We start from the raw sequence: 18418 nt of genomic DNA on the forward strand, positions 1-18418 counted from the left end.
CTCTTTTGGATTTGCCTCTCATCTTGATTAAATTAAAAAATAATAATAATGTAACATTTCTCTTTGCACATGTGCAGCTCTGTCATTTCACTTCATTTCACCTTGTGAAAATCTCTAGAAAATGTGACCACAGTCAATTAAAAGGTTTGAGCTGTCAACTGCACTCTGTACCCTTGGTTTATCATTTCTCTAGGCCAGATTACATTAAGGGTGTCAAATTTGGCAGTGTAATCCCCACATCTCCAGGCCTGTCTTGAAAATCATCAAGAAAACTCAAGTTGTATTATATGTAAACTATTGCACAAATTTTGCATTTCTTAGCATTAGTAAATAGGTAAGACTGAAAGAACTAGCTGCTCTGATGTGACCACGTCCATTTTACACAGAACTGAGCTGTCCATGTTAAGTAATAATTGGTTAGCTCAGGGATCTCCGCATTGTGCTTGTGGTTAAACATGAGAAATATGTGGGTCCTAAATGTTATTTGCAGTCTCAAGATGCATGGGAATATAGCAATAATGCAAAGAACATCTCCGTACACATTGTGTGCATCAGGTTCAAGTCCCACTGTGGTGCAAAGATCTATCATTCAATATCAGAATTCTGCATCACTAATGTTTTCTGTAGGTCACCTAAGCATGCCTTCAAGTTACAAAAAAGTGAAAAGATGAGATTATCCTTTTTTACTCAACCTTTTAGAGGCATCAACATTTATAGTTATTCATATAAATGACTATAAATGTTCCTCCAGGGATGAGATAAATTCTAAAAATAATAACAATTTTAAACTGGTCATACCTGGTGCCCAGATGACTACATCAGATAGTTGTCCCCAGAGTGCCCCTGTCTTCCGTTAATGCTGCAGATCTAGACCTAAGATTTTAGTCAGATTTCTACTTTTTAAACAATATATCAAAATTATTTTACAATTTGACACTGACGAATAAATAAAGTTTTTGGGTTGTTTTTTTTTTTAAATGAGCAGGGTTTTTTTCTCTTCATAGTTGGAAGGACAATCCAGTGTGATCTAATACTTTACTAATTAATACTCTTTCCTTATCGAGAACTGTCTTATTCAGTATAGTTGGAACATCGTCAACATTTTGACGATCTGTATTACCAGGTCAGGTGTTGTGTCACTATACATGGAACGCATAATGTGACCTTACGCATTATTTTTGGAACGACGTGTTTTCAAATGGGAAAAGAACAAACGAATCTTGACGAATTTATGTTTAGTGCCCGTATGTTGATTCGATCCGACCAATGAACGGAACTTTACATTTCATGTGACTGTAAATGCAAGACCAGAATACCGAAGGAAGTCATATGACTTGTAATCAGGTCATGGTGAATGAAGCATATGGGATAATCAGTTTTTAACCGATTGACTGGAATGATTTTGGTGGTATTGTCTTTTGAAGTCTCTCTGATGTGCTCAGATTTACCCAGCTCGATATGTATGCTCCGGGAACAGAGAGTTTAATAAAACAGGCAAGGTATGAAATTGAGCTAGCTAGCTAACCCTAGTTAGCTAGATCGCTTATTATTAGATTTAGTTGACTGTTGCATTGATTACTGCTTTTTTTTCTTCTCCTTTACGTTCCCAAAATGTCGGGTTGCTTTATCTGTGGCAAAGATAATGTAGTTGTCTCTAGCTATCTCTGTTGGCCAGACTGTATTTATGCTACCTTTATTCCTGGGTTAGCTATTAAGCTAATGTAATGGACTGTTTGCGCAGAACCTTATGTGGCTCATCACAGTAAGAACGTCATTGTTTTGTTTTGTTTTGTTTTGTTTTGTTTTTCCAAACTGTTGTAGTATGTAATTCCTACAACAAATCTTGATTCTTTCATGGTGTCTGTCATAATGGGTAGCCCACGTTAATTTACTGTGCAAGTCATCAAAGTTAATAGTAATTTATTAGTATGAATAAATAATATCAGTTTATAAATATAACTTATTTTTATGCTTGGAGGAACTGTGGATAGGTTTAAAAGAGTTCAACAGCCCAGCCACATCACTGTTAATTATTGAGCATTTTGTGTATATCTTCTACACTGAAATGCATAAACAGTCAGTGAACTACCTGGATACTGTGGCATCGCTGTACAATATATATGGTTACATTTGTTCTATCTTTCAGGGAAATACAGGAAGAAGAGCTACAGAAGTTTTATGGTCGTGTATTAAAACAACTTCAGTCCAGCAAAGATGCTGGAGGAGAGTTAGTTGATTCTCTCCAGAGGCTCCACCTGATTGTTTCTGCCACAAAATATGCCAGAACGTAAGTTTGATAAAGGTTCTTTATAATTTGCATGTCTGTGGACCACAAATTTTCATCTCAGCAAGACTTCTGATGTGAGAGAATTTCAGCTTGGCTTGGAAGAGTGCAGTGAGGAATGTTGCTCGGCTCCTGGTGATTTTATGGTCTCTCTTGTACTTTTACTTAGCTATGCTCCAGTTATAATTAAGGAGTTCTGGGATGTGCCACTCATGTGAGATCTGTAAACCCGATCTGTAAACCTCTTGGCACTATTTTCAGGACATTCAACAGCTGCATTCTTCCCTGTTACTTGCACGTTTGTTTACACATGGTTTGGCATGTTCCCCGATGACCTCCACCGTCAGGCTTCCCCCAGAGCTCAGTAAGAAGCTCCAGGCACTGCTCCGCTCACCGTCATCTCCAGAGCAGTTTCATGCTCTGTCCTCCGCCATCCTCAGGGAGAGTCTGCCTCTCAGTGCTCAGAGCCTCTCCATAGAGTTCAACCAGGACAGCAGGGCGCTCAGCTACCTGGCCAGCGTGGTGCTTTCCCAGGTACCGCATGTCTACCCTTCACATGTCCTCCCCAGGGGCTTTGCAGCTACCCTGTTGACATTGTGTTTTTGTTCCTCAGGCTGGCAGGAAGGAAGATCTGCTCCCTCTCTGTCAGCATTTGCTGAGGAGTCTGGAGTCAAGACAACCTGAGATACAGCCTCCCAAACACACACTTCCCATTCTCTCCAAAATGTTCACCTTCTCATCATTGCTCCTTAGTGAAGGTAAACTTTTATCAGCTGTAGCTGGCGGATAATCATGACAAATCAGTGTTTCTCTGTGTAGTATTCTTCATGTGATATTATTTAAAATGATTTGTCTGAGTTTATACAAAAATGTTGGTATAATTAAGAATGTGCTGATTCCAGATCAGGTGAATCTGGTCAGTAGGAAGTTGGCTGACTGGTTGCGATATGCCAGTGTTCACCAGGGAGCCTCCATCTCCTCTGGGGGTTTTTTCACCAGTCCCAGAACACGTCAGGTAGAGCACAAACCCACCCAATGTATTCATTCACACACTACTAGCTGTCAAACCCGTTAGCTGAATTAAAAATACACAGTTCACACCACCTGCAGATGCAAAGGTGGATCTTGGTTAAATCCTACATTTATATGCCAAGCCTGGCAATCGTATCTGGATATTTTCAGTGAAGATATTGGGTACAATTGTAGCTGTTTCAGCATATGATTAATATGCTTTAAGTTTTCAAACACACAAATACAAATAAACAACATAAAACAAATCCACTTTGAGCATTCCAGCTCACATTCTACCCTGCATGGTTTGTCTTTCCCCAGCCAGCGCTAATGACTGAAGTGGATGGGGCAGTTGCAGGAGACTTTTTCACTGTGCTGTGTGTGGGACAGAACTACACCGATGACCAGTGGATGAACATGTACACATTTTCTATGGTTAAGAGCTGGCTGCTCACCTATAACACAGAAGGAAGTTCAAATGTAGACTCAGGTGAGAAGCATAGGAAAGGGTCATTTGGTTTATCTTAGGAAGTGGAATTATGGTCTTGGTTGTACTGGTTTTAGTCCTGAATTTCTAATGAATCAGTTAGCTACAATGCTTTCCTCCCATATCCACACAGTAACTTTTGATCAGTCCATGATGCATTGAGCAGTCTGGGTTGAGTTACACAGATGTTCTGCTGACAGCATCCCATGCTGTGAACGTACTGTGCCCTTTTGTGGCATGCAAGAATAACTCAGGATTGGATTTTCATTTTTGCTAGCTCAGCTAAAAAGAACGCAGGTCATTCAAACACCGTACCAAGGTAAGCTTCAAGTTCAGTACAGCCAGCATTAAACCATGGCCAGAATCACTTGGTGTCTACTCCTGTTCTGCCCAGTCCTGTTTCTCGAGAGCTGAGTTCCAACCCTGAGTTAATATACCCCATCCAGCTAATTGGGGCATATAGGAACCTCTTAGAGTTTAGTACAATATGTTTTAAATTAAGGTTGTGACTAAACTCTGCAGGAGGATCTCCAGGAGCTGGTTTGGGCATCCATATTCTATTCATGTGCGGTACCTTTCTGTCATGTGATTAACTTGTACAACTAATCAATAACCAAGCACCACAATCACTGAATAACTAAACACCGCTTACCCCAGTCACTTTGTTTTTGTTTGGTTAATCCAGCTGTTTGATTACAGGGCATGCCAAATTGATCTTTTGAATTCTTTTCTCATGTCCTGTTAAGCAACATGGGCACTCCCCATCTGCTTGATGGGGAGTTAAGCATGGTGTTGCTTGTTAAGGTGTTTATAATGGGGCGTGATGAACTCTTCTGTCACGACAGACGACCGTTCCGAGATGGACAGCTCTGTGATGTCCATGGTGTCGGCCACATCCTCCTCCAGCCGGCTCCTCCCTCCAAAGGAGCGGCTCCGGGAGAAGGCCTTTGAGTACTGCCACCGGCTGATTGAGCAGAGTGACCGCAGTGAGTCCCTCGAACCGTGCCTCTAATAATGCTCACCTCACAGTTATATGAGCATCAAGCTTGGAGGGAGCTTTGACCAGCACTGCATGTTTCCTTGCAGAGGCCCTGAAGAGGGCAGATGCTGAGTTGCAGAAGGCGGTAAGCCACCTCAAAAGGCCTTTTGATTAGAAACCTCGTTTACAGTTCCTGTCAAATGGAGCCAAATCTTTGCTGCACTATATCCTCCTCCACTGATCTGCCGAATTTGTCTAATTTGTCATGTCTTTTTAAGTCCTGGGGATTTGAAAGACTCATGCGCTTTGAACACAGAACAGATGGTGTCTGGTTGAGGTTTGGTAAGATGAGCAGTGTTTTCCATTGTCCAGTGCATGGTGGAGGCTGTGAGTGTAATGGACATCATCTGCAGTGAGGATGCCTCCTATGTGTACCGCGCCTTCCCCTGCATCAAAGCACTACACGGGCGGCTGAGCACAGATTTGGCATTTGCCCGAGCTCTACTGCCTGTGGCTCAGTTTTACCTCAACCACAGTGAGTGAGCTGATGCAGCATCCTCAGACGAATGCTCTCCTGCACTCCAGGGCTTTTTCAGATGCTTTTGTAAAGAATGACTTATTTTGGGGATATCAGTATGTTGTGTAGCCAATATAACTAGCCTGACATATAGTGGTATACTGAAACTGTGTGTGTGTGTGTGTGTGTGTGTGTGTGTGTGTGTGTGTGTGTGTGTGTGTGTGTGTGTGTGTGTGTGTGTGTGTGTGTGTGTGTGTGTGTGTGTGTGTGTGTGTTTGTTTTATGCACTCAGGCGAGACAGCCGCTGTAGACTCGGAAGCGATTTTCTGCCAGCTCTTCAGTCGCTTCCCAGCCGAGCTCTTCAACGAGCCCATGCTGGCCTTTGAGTTTGTCCACTTCTGCCTCCACAATGTCAGTGTCCTGCAGGAGAAGGTGGCTGTGTACAGACGCAGCTTCCCCAACCTGCTCAAGGTGACCTTAGCTACTGCCTCGGGCACACCTCATCCAGAGATTTATTCATGGCTGGCCAGAGCTAGTTGTTCTATCTTACATCTTCTGCTGTGTCCTGCAGTTCCTGGCATGGAATGGCCCGGGGCTAATATCGGAGTTTATGGAGCTGCTACCCTCACTGTTGGCTCCTGACACAGCACTTGAGCTGCTCCACACACTGCTGGACCTGCCCTGCCTGGCTGCCACCCTGGACCTCCAGCACAGGTGCTTTGCCAGTGGAGACATGTGGCACGTTATCCTAGAATCCAAGTGGTTCATTTTCTTCACTTTGTGTTGAGTACACAAGATGGTGATTAGTTCGTTACTATTTGATTACATCAGTAGTAGCTGCTAGCAATCCAAGTGAGATTGTGGCACTATACAGTGTAGATGTTTTACTTTGCCATTTTTCACCTGTTTGAATAATCAACTAATCACCAAGAGCATTGAGAGTTGAATTCATGATATTTAAGTAGAAGAACCCCATTTTCCAAACTTTTCACAGGATAAAGCTCAATGATTATTGTTTGACATTTTCTCCACCATACCATATACTTGTTTATATGGATGTTTTAGGAAGTGCAGTTCTGTGCCACTCTGGTCCTCCAGGATTGGAACTGGGCAACTCTCAACACAGCCCATGAGAGATTTGTGGTTGTAACATTTAAAATGGTGGGAATGTTCCTGCAGGTCAGCATGTTACCAGGTCCAAAATTGGGATGTGTGGGACCAGCAGGGAGCTAAGATGGCTGTGTCTCTGGAGGCCTTCCGGCAACCCACTTACAGAGGACTCTTCCTCTACATCCTCAGACCTGAGGCAGGGACTGGGGACACCATTGACAGGTGAGACTTGTTCATCACTCATTTAAGTAATTCACTGCTGGAATTAACAGGTCATTAACCTGTTTACTGATACCTTTCTAAATGTGTTGATGGCCCTGTGACTGCTCTCTGGTGCACTTTGACCGTTGTCTGGTGCTTTGTGACAGCTGTGTGTTGCTCTTCAGGTTGAGTATGCTGCATGAGGCTCTGGAGGGCATGGTGGAGAGCCCCCGAGTGGTTCACTGTGCACAGATTGTCCCTGTGCTCTTACACGTCTACTTCAACACAGTCACTCAGGTAATAACCTAAATAACGGTTTCACAGGAAGTGACCTTTGCAGGCTGGTGCAGTACTGAAAGTCTTCCTTAATGCCTTAGAACTGATTGATTGATTTTCCCCCACCCCCCCTCCTAATTCAGTAATAGAAAGCTCCTGGAAGTGGGGGGAGCAATATATGCTGGAAAACTGTAAACCTTTATGGGAAACGTTATACTCTATGCACGTTTGTGGTTTTCCTTATATCAGGCTAAAAGAGAAAGCTGTCACATCCTGTTTGTGACCTCATCATAACCATGTTTTGGCTTTGTATTTATTGGATTTTGCACACCAGACAGCTAGTGGCCTTGGCTAACTTACTAAATCTTGCCCAACATATGAAAAAAGGAAACCCTGAAAAGGTAATGGAGTGTAAACGTGTCCTGTCTAAATGGAAATGCCGAAATATAAACAAATCTGTGTGTGTGTGTGTGTGTGTGTGTGTGTATACACATACAGTTGGCTGATGAGAGGCTGATAAACCAGCTGCTGCAGGTCCTGGTGGAAAGAAGCAGCCTCCTCTACAACATAAAGAGCTTCAGCATTGAAGTACAGAGGTCAGTGACACACACAAATGTTTCTTTGGCTCCTCAATAGATTCTGTGAACATACCGACACGTGGAAATTGTAAAGTATTTCAATGAGTTGGGTTGTCTGACTGCTGAGTATTTGCTGCAGGGTGTTCAGCATGCACCTGCAGACCCTGTGCAAACTGCACCCTCCACTGATTGTGGATCAGTACAAGGAGCTGCTGGAGTTTGCCAGTACCACAACCAACATCTACAGTAAAGAGGACTTCTACACACATCTGGTGAGAGAAACAAGCCATGTTCATTGTACATTTAACATATATGTTATATAAGTTTTACTTGAGATGGTCGTCTTGCATTTGTGCACAGGTGTGGGTTATAGGAGAATATCTGTCGCTCTCGTACAACCCTTGCTGCACTGTGGAGCTGATTACCTCATTTTTCGAGGGGCTGGAGGCAGTGTTGTTTGAGATCACGCAGGTGCGTCAGTCCGCCAGCCCCCCGCGCTACACGCCACGCCTCCTCACCGTGCTGATGACCGCCCTTGCCAAGCTAGCCTCCCGCAGCCAGGACCTCATCCCTCGGTAAGGCCTTCCACCATTCCCCTCCTCACTGAGCTTGGCGCAGATCACCCATGTCAACTAACTCAGGGCGACTGTATCTCGTCTGTGTCTCTCAGGGCTTCGCTCTTCCTGTCCAAGATCCATTCATTCGCACACAGTGGCCCCGTGGAGATATGCTTCAGTGAGGATGACACTGAGGAGATCATCACATGTGCCCAGGAGCTCAACAACCTGCTAAAGCTGCCTAACGTGGCTCAGTTTGTTCTAACACCAGCCGCCCAGGCTGATGGCCCGCGCTGGCACCGGGACACCAACACCGCCCTGCCTCACCGCATGAGGGCCATCAGCAGCCTGCTCCAGAACCACTCCAGCTTCTTGCCAGCATAGCACCACCCACCCACAAAGCTCCCTGTAGCCTTGCACTGGGACAGAGAATGGGCAAAATGGGAGTGCACTCAATCACTATTACAAACCTAGCAGAGCTTGGTCACAGGGCAGGCAATCAGAAGAACCCTCTAATCAAAGTAATCATCACCATCACAAGTTGTAATCATGTTGATTAATGGCATTGATGACTGAATGATTCACTGAACCTGAAAGGAAGCCTTTAGCTGCTGCACTAGAAACATCTGAGGAAGCTGCCAGACTAGTACTGGAGCTTCTAAGGAAGTGAGCAGCTGAAGCACCTTTCACACAGCAGAGAATTTCAGTAATGTTGTCCCTATATTGTGGTGATACAATGGACAAAATAAGGTTTAAAATTGTTTTTTATTTTGTATATTCAAGGACGATGTTTAAAAATTCATAAACTCCAACTGCACAGTATCTGCAAATCAGTTAGAAAAATATTTTTATTAAAATGTGATGTGGGGAGGAAATAAAGAGAAAAAAGCATTCAAACCTGAGGCAAAACAGTGTCTGTAAAATTCTTTACAATGCATATTTATAGTTTTTATGTGCCTTTTATTTTTATGTGGCAAGATATTAAAATTATGCAAACTGTTGGTAATTTACTTGGAGGGTAGGGAGCAGAAAAGGCTCTAGTGTGCTCCAGTGATTCCATCAGTCGACACGAGCACTACATTTTGTGTGCTTGTCTTGTGACCTTTGAACCCTGCAACTAAGACTAGCTCTGGTCCTCAGATGTTTATGTCAAAACTTAAATTAAGGCTAAATGGTTTTTTCATAGTACTTGACCATAACAGTGCAGTGTGATTTAAGTACTTTATCTTAATGCTCAGTCAAATCCTTCAGCGGCACATCAAAAGGCCAGTGAGGACTTCACAAAAAAACATAAGTTTTGGAAGAACAGAAATGTACAGTGTCACCATTGGTTAGTATTTAGTAACATTTATGTCATTCTCAATACATAATTCAACTATTCACACATACTTGTAAGAAAATTTACCTAGTAAGTAACTTAATACAATGTAAACAATAGTGATAATGCAACAGATTGTAGGAGTAAAGAAAGGTGACATTTTTTTAGCATAAATTGGTAATGTGACTTCATTAATAAGTATTTCAAGCACAGTTATGATAGCTTTTCATACCTTTCTTTGTGACTTAACTGACTTGGCAAATATATTTAAGTCTATCAAGCGTAGAATGGTATGGAATGGAATTCTTAGAAATTTGATATCAGTGTCATATTACTATTTTTATATAATATGTCTAATATATATATTTATTTTTTTATTTTTTTAATTATCCATAATAAAACTACACATGCCCACTGCCACAGTGGCCAGTGATGTGTGATGTCACCTGGACAGCTTCATGTGGCTGCTCTCTGTTGCATACAGGTACCTCCAGATGGCGTAGTAGTGTATACCAGCCCCTACAGTCACAAAGACATGCCAGATGGCATGAGCAAAAGGGATGAGGCCATCACTCTTGAAGAAGACCACGCCCAGGCAGTAGAAGATTCCACCCATTGTTAGCTCCAACACGCCCTCTCTGTTAGGCTGGCAACACCACAGTACACAGTACACCACAGTACAAGTGTAACTCTACTGAAAATAAAAGATCTGCCCATGGGCAATGCTAAACTACTTAATAAGTATGAAGACTGTATTATGCACAGACTTATGTGCTGTACTCACTGTATAGGTTCTCAGGCACCAAAAAAATAAGTGATATAGGATTCTTTATTGTCTAGCTGTGGCAGAGGAGTGCAGAAATTATCTCTGTCTCACCATGGATAGAAGAACAAGGGCAGGGACAGCACTCATGATTGTGTAGCACAGCAGGTCCAGTATCTTGTTCCTAAAACAAGACAAATGGGATTCATACATCTTAAAGTTGACTCTAAACTGCAGAAGCCCAACATAGGTACAGAGTTTGTGTACCTAATATTTATGCTGAGTGTATTTGCCATTACATTAATCCAAAACCCAAGCATCTTCAATTTCGATATCAAATTAAGATGAAAGCCAATCAAATTATTGTCTGGAGTTCATGGGAATGATGGATCACTAATTTGTCTGAAGTTAAGGGCTGTGGAGGAGGGCGCCAGCACACACTTTTCATGATAGAAGAACACATAAGCAGAGCCCGCACAAGCCATGATCCACACCAGCCAACGCATGTGGGCCATCCAGGGCCCCAGCTCCCTCAGGTTCAGCCTGCACATAGCACATGCCTCACTTATGGCCTGACAACAGACACACCTTTATTCATAGGAGTCATCACATGTATTGATGCATAATTTCTGAGATAACATCAGGTCCTTTTTGAGCAATAGATTAAATGTACACGTGAGAATCTATGAAGTGAGACTGTGATCATCTACTATTGTACTCACCAGGGGGAGTAAGAAGCAGCTATGAAGAAATAAATCATCATTCTATCGCACATGTGGAAGCTCTGTTCAACCTTCCTGCCGGAGGACAAGCACGAAGGGAGGATGTCAGTTACGAACCTGCTGGTTTCTACATGTTTTTACTTCTTTGCTGCTGTTCTGATGACCATTACCAAAATCACTGGGTCCAATCCCGTGATTCACAGCTACTAATCAAGAAAAAATCCCATGGTTTTAGCACTATGTGAAATGAAAGGCTGTTAGCAGGCATTCATTTAAATTGCGCTCACTTTCAAACAGTAAAAAGTCAGATTCACACCTTCATCTGCACTTCTCTCCCTTTCTCTTACCAAGCAGGCATGCGTAGCCAAGAGTTTATGGTTCAATAGGTTCACAAGAGACCAAGCCAATATGTGGAACACATCTGAGAAGACCAGCAGGATCTAACACGCCCATGAGAGATGATGTGTCCGCATCTTGAATGAGAGCCAAGAGATAATCCTGCATGGCATCTCTGGGTGGAGCTCCAGAGGTGAAGACCTACAAACTTCCCATGGCTTCTACATGCTTTTCCCAATGCCCCAGACAGGAGCCCTGGAGCTGAAGGTGCATATATTTGCATAACTGTTTTCTCTACTGTGTTTCCCACATATACTGTGCATCCAATATGGTATGCTACATATAACAGTAGAGAAAATGGTCTGCCCTTTGTGTAAGAGAGCAGTAATAGCAGCATGAGTAACAATGCTATCAGCGCTTGAAGTGGGGGAAAAAGTGCTGGTACTCCCCTTATTCACATGGTGGTGTGTATATCCACTGGTATCAGTAAATCATTAACCATCATATTCTGAATTTCTACAGTGTATTGGAGATATTAAGAGATATCACTGACGTTCACAATATAAAAGTATTTACTCAAAGTGACAACAATTTGCCAAATTATTAATTTTATTGTGTATAATAATTGGCAACCATCAAGTTCCTAGCTGCTAGGAGTGGCGCTAAAATTAGCTTGCTGCTCCAGACCTGTATCTAGTACTGGTTCTGTTTGAAGCTCTGTCCTGGCATTGTCTGACTCACACGTTCTCTTTGTGCCCTTTTGAAACAAGGACAACATCATTATTTAGCATTAAGCTTACTTAGACTAGCAACAACTCGACTTGCGGAGGGAATGGGAACAGGTGAGTCACATAGTGCCCCCTGGATAATGAAGTTCATATAGAGGTCAATATACAATATGCAAAGAGTAAAATTCAGAAATGTCAGTACTGCGTACCTGTAAGTTACCAGCCCACTGAATGCTATCAATCACTGTTCAACCACAAAGTGAAGACACTGCTATCAGGGATCATAAATGAAGTAACACAGATAGCAAAGAGACAAAAGACAGGTTAAAATAAAGGTAAGCATTTTTTCATATCTTTGGTCAAAAAGTCCTGATGTATGCTGGCTATGTTTTTTGTTCAAGGAACCATTAGTTACCGTGACATTTAAGTACAACCTAACATAAATACCCTTAGACCTGTTTCCTAATAGGTGTCATATGACTTGTTTGTTTTTAGTACACACAATGATGATGTGGTGCTGGGAAAACCCTCTCTCTGTTGGTGTTTGCACTTATATTGCCAAAAAAAAAAAAAAAAAAAACACAACTGCATGACTGACTTGACTGTGAAAACATGGCAGAATGCAAAGGCTCACTCCATTTAATAAACCTAATAATTGGTGCAATGTTATTAGCACTTAAATGACAATTAGTTATTATAAAATAATAAAATGGTAGTCCAGTCAATGAATTGTATGGAATTATTGTTTCGTGTGGCACATACAACATTTAAAAGTATTGTCTTTAAGAACCAGTAAATGTAAATTATTACTTTAATGTGAAAGTTTTATGAAGTCCTGACAATAGCGCTATATAAACAAAAACAAATCAAGTATGAAAACTGATAAGAAAATCTAATTAGTTCTTAGAATACTTTCACCTTCATGTCTAAAGGCAATTTATCGTGAAAATGTGTTTTGTGTGCAGTGCATGTGCGCATTCAGTCACAGACTGCCCTAGGTACTAACTACATATGGTCACTCTGTTTACATATTCTCAAAACTGAAAGCAAACTTTAGCATCAGGTAAAGAGATCTATCTTATGTATTTTTGCAGGCACCACAGCATCAGTATTCTGTTCTTACGAATGATACTACAGTACCTTTGGATTGCTTGTTCATTATTTCCAGTATTTGTACTCTATGCACATACTCACTGCAGGTGACTCTTCTTCCAGCTTACAGTATGGAACATGGTGGACATGACGAATAAAGCAGAAAGTCCACTGCCATACATCCATGCTGTGATGCTTTCCCATTGGTCATCAGACAGGAAGTACAACAATGAACTGCCCAGGATGCTGGGAATGATCCAGAGCTTATAAAATAAAGCACAATAAGATTTTTAAATTATGACATAATTTTAAAATTTGATTGTTTTGATTAGTAAATCATGATATATTAGTTCCTGTTCCATTGATTAGAAAACAAAAAAACAAAAAACACACAACCAATATCATTTTAATATATCCTACATGTGGGGATCCTCATTTCAAAATATGGAAAACAAATATATACACTTTGACTCCACCACCATTTGTGAGTCATCAACTAATCCCAATTAATGGGCTTATTGATTGATTTTATTTGAACAATAGCCTATTTCACATTACAAAAACAGCACTATTGGCATCATGAAAAGACATTATGTGCCATGATGTGAAACACAATATAAAGAATAACACACACAAACGTAATTTACCTTTCAGCCCTGTACAAATCTGTACAGACACGGTCCTTTTATTAACCTTAAACAGATATATCTACAAAAATGGCTAGTATACTGACACCAAAGCTAGAAGTATTATTTCATTAATAGCATTAATTTGCATTTTATCAACTTTAGAATTTGTTGGTCAAACTACCTCTTCGATGGCAACATAATTAAATAATCCCTTTACTCCTAAAGCTGTTTTAAAAAAATGGCATGTTACCTGACAAACCATTTCTAGTATCACTCTAATGCATATTACCATCACCAAGTCTACAATCCATCCCCAACACTAAGCCTCAAAAGCCAGGATCTGAGTCATTCCCTTGGGTCTGACACCTGCACAGAAGAGATGGCTATCTCTCCTGCACAGAGCCTCATGCGGGGTAAATTCTCTTGCCAGTGTGTAGATAAACAAGGTCAGAGAGGATTTGCTGTGTGATGGATGAATGCCAGATGTGCAGCAGTAAGTGCTGAGAGGGGGATGTTATCCCCAGCAGTACTGAGCCAAAACAACAGAAACATGTCCATTAAAGCATTGGACTGTACTCTAGAAAAATATCAAAGTAAAAGAGAAAGAACAGGGCTTACTTAAAAGCAAATGAGATACAAATCCTCAGCTATATTTAATTAATGTTGATTTGAGAATAAAATCTCAGTCATTTCACATTCGTACTAAACTCTCATCATTCTGTATTCTGGTCTTTCTCTATTCAAGCATCATGAGTCCTGTGACAGGTAAGAACTCTGCAGCCTTCTCTCAGTGTCTGCACCAGCCCCCCACTTCCACTCCACAAGTCACTGTATGTCTGCAGACCAACCTACATGCAAACCCTCATGAGACTCATTTTACTCACGCCATGGGTTGCACAGTTGGCAGCATGTTCATACTCAGTTGGCTGATATCTTTTGCTAGATGGGACACGGTTGTTCATAAATCTGAAACAACAAAGAACAAATTTCATTCATATCATTTTAGGTCTCCTAGTTGTTAATCTTATTTTTGTATATATTTTTATAGTAATCTTATTTTATCTTTCTCAAATGTAAAAGGTAATGTATTTTTCTGGGTAAATTAGTTCAAGCAATCATCAGTGAATACAGCATTTCTCTTCAGTTAAATAAGAAGGTTATTTCCAGTGCTGTTATCTGCACAAGCTGTACTCTTTCACATTCCAACATTCTAACATCACAGATCTTGTCTATAATACAGCCATACCATTCCGATGCCAAACTAAACAAGAGACCTGTGGCAAATGCTTTTGAAGCCATGTGTGCTGACTGTTTACAATGTAGAACATCACACACTTCTCAGAAGAAGAGTGACAAAAGAGACTGACAAAACGTAACACACATCAGCATCAAGCCCACATCAGGAGTGATCAGAGCAAAGAGTTTTGATGATGCCAAACATGTCGCAGTTATAAGACGCTGTGTGTACATTCACTGTATACACACAGGAAAAAAGCTGCAACAGGGATGATGCTTTTTCATGTAGATGTGGTACACATTCAAGAGAGATGATGCTTCTTCATTTAGATGGTGGGTTTTTCATTAAGATGTAGTACAGATGTAACAGAGTTGGTGCATTTTCATATACAGTACAGGCACAAGGGTAACAGAGATGGAGTTTTTTTATTTAGATGGTGCTTTTTTCATTTAGAGGGGAAAAGTACCATTTCATTTTTTTTTTAATTTTCATATATATACACATACATACATATTTATTTATTTATTTATTTATTTGTTTATTTATATGTATCCCCCCCCCCCCCCCATATATTATGTGGTATATGTATAACATTTCATATATATATAACTGATTTATGACCTGTAGAGGCATAAATCAGGCATATTGAAATCCCTGTGAATCACTGCTTTAATATCTTGTTTTAATTATAAGGTACTATGTAATTAAAAGGCATGTGCACATTTTCCCCACTTTTTCCACTTACCACTTATTCAAAATCATTATATGTTATTTAACTAGAGGGAGTTGAAGCAATAAAATCAATTGTAATGGTGCCATAAGTGAGTCTCTCTGACAGGCCAATCCAGGCCAATATTCTAACCCAAATCACGTTTTAGGAATGTTTCCTTCTTGGTTGCCTAGCATTTGTAACAAATGGTAATGGCAGACCTAATCCTGCCCAGAATCTGTGCTTTCATGCCACTCAAATTGAGCTGCTTAAGTATTAAGCAGTGATGTCATGGTTGCCATGCCAACCCACAGCTTGAGGATTTTCTTTAACTTTTTTTTTTTTTTTTGCCAAAACATCCTTTTATCTGAGTGATTTAATTGGGTATGTTGTTTGAGTTGGGATTGTGATGTCAGGTGAGCATATCCAGATGAGGTTTACAGAAAATTATATTTCAGGAGTCACAGGAAGAGACATTTTAGAAGGTGACAAGAAGAGACATTTTGAAGAAAACTTACACTGAATTTCTTGTAGGACCTCTATCTCAATTATTTGCTCTCTGTTAAATATATTTTACAGTATAACTATTTGCCACAATATATTTGAATAAAAACATCTGAAACATGCTTTCATAACAAAAATTACAATCACTTTTTACCTGTTTAAATTATAGCCAGAGCAGGGATATCACTACCAAGATATTTTCTCTTTATGAATGGGGTAGAATTTTTTTATGTACAGATGATATATGTGTGTTGTATGAAGTGAATAGTCATCATTTAATCATTCAAACTGAATAAACCTGAGTCAGGAAGCTGAAGCTCTCTTGCAGAAAGGTGACCACCAAAATAGAGGGTATATTTCTAGTACAGTTTTCTCACCACTGACTACCGAATTAATCATTAATATTGTGTGTGAGACTCATCCATCAGGTGTTATAACAACATTTTCTGCATCTTAACAAAAATGTATAAAATTAAATTAAGTTTGTTTAACTTTCCTTCCTCTTGACAGCTACCTTTTAGCCGGTTAGGCTATGTTTTAGCCCATGCGTACATGTTCAAATAATATGGTTGCCTTATATTGTACTGATAAAAAAAAACCAAAAAAAAAAAATTTCAGTGGCAGCGCTATGCTTGCTTGAGTCATTTAAGGGGGGCAGTTCCCCTAATGACAGTCCTTCATCTGAAGTGTACCCCTCTTTCATGCCATGTTTGGTGACAAAGCCCAGGGCAGGCTCCTCCAATGGCCAGTTAGACAATTTCATTAGTTTAATCAGACATGATGAGGGCCAGGCAACCTGAACAGCAAGAAGAAGACTCCAAATTCTGAACACAATGCAGAAGGAATGCTGGCACGTGCCCGCCTGCTCCAGAGCTGCAGTAAGCCACGTTTGAGCCAATGTTTGAGCCACAGGTGAGCAGTTCAAAGCATTTACAGTGCAGCGGTGATGTGCATGTGTGCTGTGAAAGTTTTTAGTGCTTAAATCATAAGTGCAGTCGTTGCTCAGTTTTATGGGGCTCTAAAACACATACATATGTAAACGCAAGCCTACACACAGATGACGTCAAAGAACCTTGTGTGTGCACGCCTGGGGAAACTCATAAGGGTATTGCAATGAATGAAAAGGAAACCTGACCAGGTAATCTGACCAGGAAACCCACAGGTAACCTGACCAGGTAACCTGACCAGGTAACCCACAGGTAACCTGACCAGGTAACCCACAGGTAATCTGAAATCTTAAAACTTTCAATGGAATTTACAGATTTGTGACCAAAAGAAGGCAAAACAATCAGATGCCATCGTCAGATTTGGAGGGAAATCCGCCTTTGATGACAAAATAAAGCTTCGCTTGTCCTCAAGGAAATATTACCCCACCTGGCAACATCCTCTATGCAGAGACCTTGTCTTAAAATAAATTCAGATCAAGCCAATGGATTATTAATCTTTGGTAGAGTATTACAAATCATTATTTTTCTAACACATGCAATCTTAGATATTTTCTGTATCATACACGTCATGTACATATGTAACAGTGTTAACACTGTTAACACGAAACTCCATACCTAACTAACACGAAATTCCATACCTAAAACGGGTTTTTTTTTTAATGTTCAGGGAATTTGTTATATCATCAAAGGTATGCATATTCAAAGAGCAAGTAAATGTGTGCCGGTTTAGTTGGAAGTCATTGGACTGTAATAATCTGTTTAGGTTCTCTGCTTATGTCAATTTGAAATTCGGCCCCCGCAAATTCTTAGCGTTTTACAGTGATTTTTTATTTTTAGTTTTCCATTCAAAGAGGTAGTTATCTCTGCAAACAGCATGAACAATCAGCAACAAGTCAACACAGCATCAAATATTTTTAGTAGCCTATTAACAGAAGAAGAAGAAGAAGAAGAAGAAGAAGAAGAAGAAGAAGAAGAAGAAGAAGAAGAAGAAGAAGAAGAAGAAGAAGAAGAAGAAGAAGTTTTTAGAACTATGAATGTAATTTACCTTCCATACTTCGTCTTCTTAAAATCCATACTGTATTATTTCAACATGATATCTCTAGAACGAGCTCCTCCTGGTAGGACACTAAAAAGTGTACTTCGATTCCGGGCGTTTCAGTGTATCAAAGCGTTGAACCTAAGGCTACCACACGTGAATAATTTCTTTTGTCCAAAACCGTACAGAACTAGGCTACCAGGAAAAGCAGTCCTGCAGTACAACGTACGCCCCACTCCGTGACCCCTATCGTGAGCGTGCTTGATAACCCTGTATCAAGCCCCCTACCCGCCCCTTTGCTTCCCTCATGTAAACAGTGCAAACCTCAGAGCAAACATGAACTCCATCCGGACAGCTTCGCAAACGAAGTTCACGTGAAACAATCAAATTTCATCCA

At 40.6% G+C, this 18418-nt stretch overlaps 2 protein-coding genes across 6 annotated transcripts; one reads left to right on the forward strand and one right to left on the reverse strand.

The window, feature by feature from the left end:
* Positions 1–1181: 1181 nt before the first annotated feature.
* On the forward strand, positions 1182–8909 carry ap5z1 (adaptor related protein complex 5 subunit zeta 1). 3 transcript variants are annotated; one of them, XM_035529337.2, is made up of 18 exons: positions 1182–1499; positions 2147–2287; positions 2632–2818; positions 2898–3042; positions 3187–3299; positions 3617–3785; positions 4060–4101; positions 4628–4768; positions 4869–4906; positions 5134–5296; positions 5571–5749; positions 5850–5992; positions 6458–6610; positions 6775–6886; positions 7364–7461; positions 7583–7715; positions 7804–8018; positions 8114–8909. In XM_035529337.2, exons 1-18 carry the CDS (start codon positions 1459–1461, stop codon positions 8382–8384), a joined length of 2484 nt encoding a protein of 827 aa, XP_035385230.1. In that variant the 5' UTR covers positions 1182–1458; the 3' UTR covers positions 8385–8909. The 3 variants fall into 3 exon arrangements, with proteins under 3 accessions (XP_035385230.1, XP_081555463.1, XP_035385231.1); XM_035529338.2 differs by lacking the exon at positions 4060–4101 and having other exon boundaries at positions 1186–1499; XM_081699337.1 differs by lacking the exons at positions 4869–4906; positions 5134–5296.
* A 109-nt stretch (positions 8910–9018) lies between these two features.
* On the reverse strand, positions 9019–18249 carry mmd2a (monocyte to macrophage differentiation-associated 2a). Of its 3 annotated transcripts, none has more exons than XM_081699344.1 (8): positions 18031–18249; positions 14473–14554; positions 13062–13222; positions 10804–10878; positions 10523–10624; positions 10196–10265; positions 9765–9837; positions 9019–9276 (listed from the first exon to the last, which is right to left on the reverse strand). In XM_081699344.1, the coding sequence occupies exons 1-7, from the start codon at positions 18057–18059 to the stop codon at positions 9775–9777; spliced, it is 582 nt and encodes a 193-aa protein (XP_081555470.1). In that variant the 5' UTR covers positions 18060–18249; the 3' UTR covers positions 9019–9276; positions 9765–9774. The 3 variants fall into 3 exon arrangements, with proteins under 3 accessions (XP_081555470.1, XP_081555466.1, XP_026858516.2); XM_081699340.1 differs by having other exon boundaries at positions 9765–9964; XM_027002715.3 differs by having other exon boundaries at positions 9019–9837.
* Between the last annotated feature and the right edge of the window lie 169 nt (positions 18250–18418).

The sequence above is a fragment of the Electrophorus electricus genome, chromosome 2 (genome assembly GCF_041902795.1).
Source record: "Electrophorus electricus isolate QZ-2024a chromosome 2, ASM4190279v1, whole genome shotgun sequence".
NCBI classification, from domain to species: Eukaryota; Metazoa; Chordata; class Actinopteri; order Gymnotiformes; family Gymnotidae; genus Electrophorus; species Electrophorus electricus.

Coding starts and splice junctions, on each gene's coding strand:
- ap5z1 (XM_035529337.2), top strand. CDS start 1,459: ATGTATGCTCCGGGAACAGAGAGTTTAATAAAACAGGCAAG. Junction 1,500..2,146: donor AGTTTAATAAAACAGGCAAG/GTATGAAATTGA, acceptor TCTATCTTTCAG/GGAAATACAGGAAGAAGAGC. Junction 6,611..6,774: donor ACTGGGGACACCATTGACAG/GTGAGACTTGTT, acceptor GTTGCTCTTCAG/GTTGAGTATGCTGCATGAGG.
- mmd2a (XM_081699340.1), bottom strand. CDS start 18,059: ATGGATTTTAAGAAGACGAAGTATGGAAG. Junction 9,965..10,195: donor CCCTTGTTCTTCTATCCATG/GTGAGACAGAGA, acceptor TGGTGTTGCCAG/CCTAACAGAGAGGGCGTGTT. Junction 9,277..9,764: donor AGCCACATGAAGCTGTCCAG/GTGACATCACAC, acceptor TTTTTTGTGAAG/TCCTCACTGGCCTTTTGATG.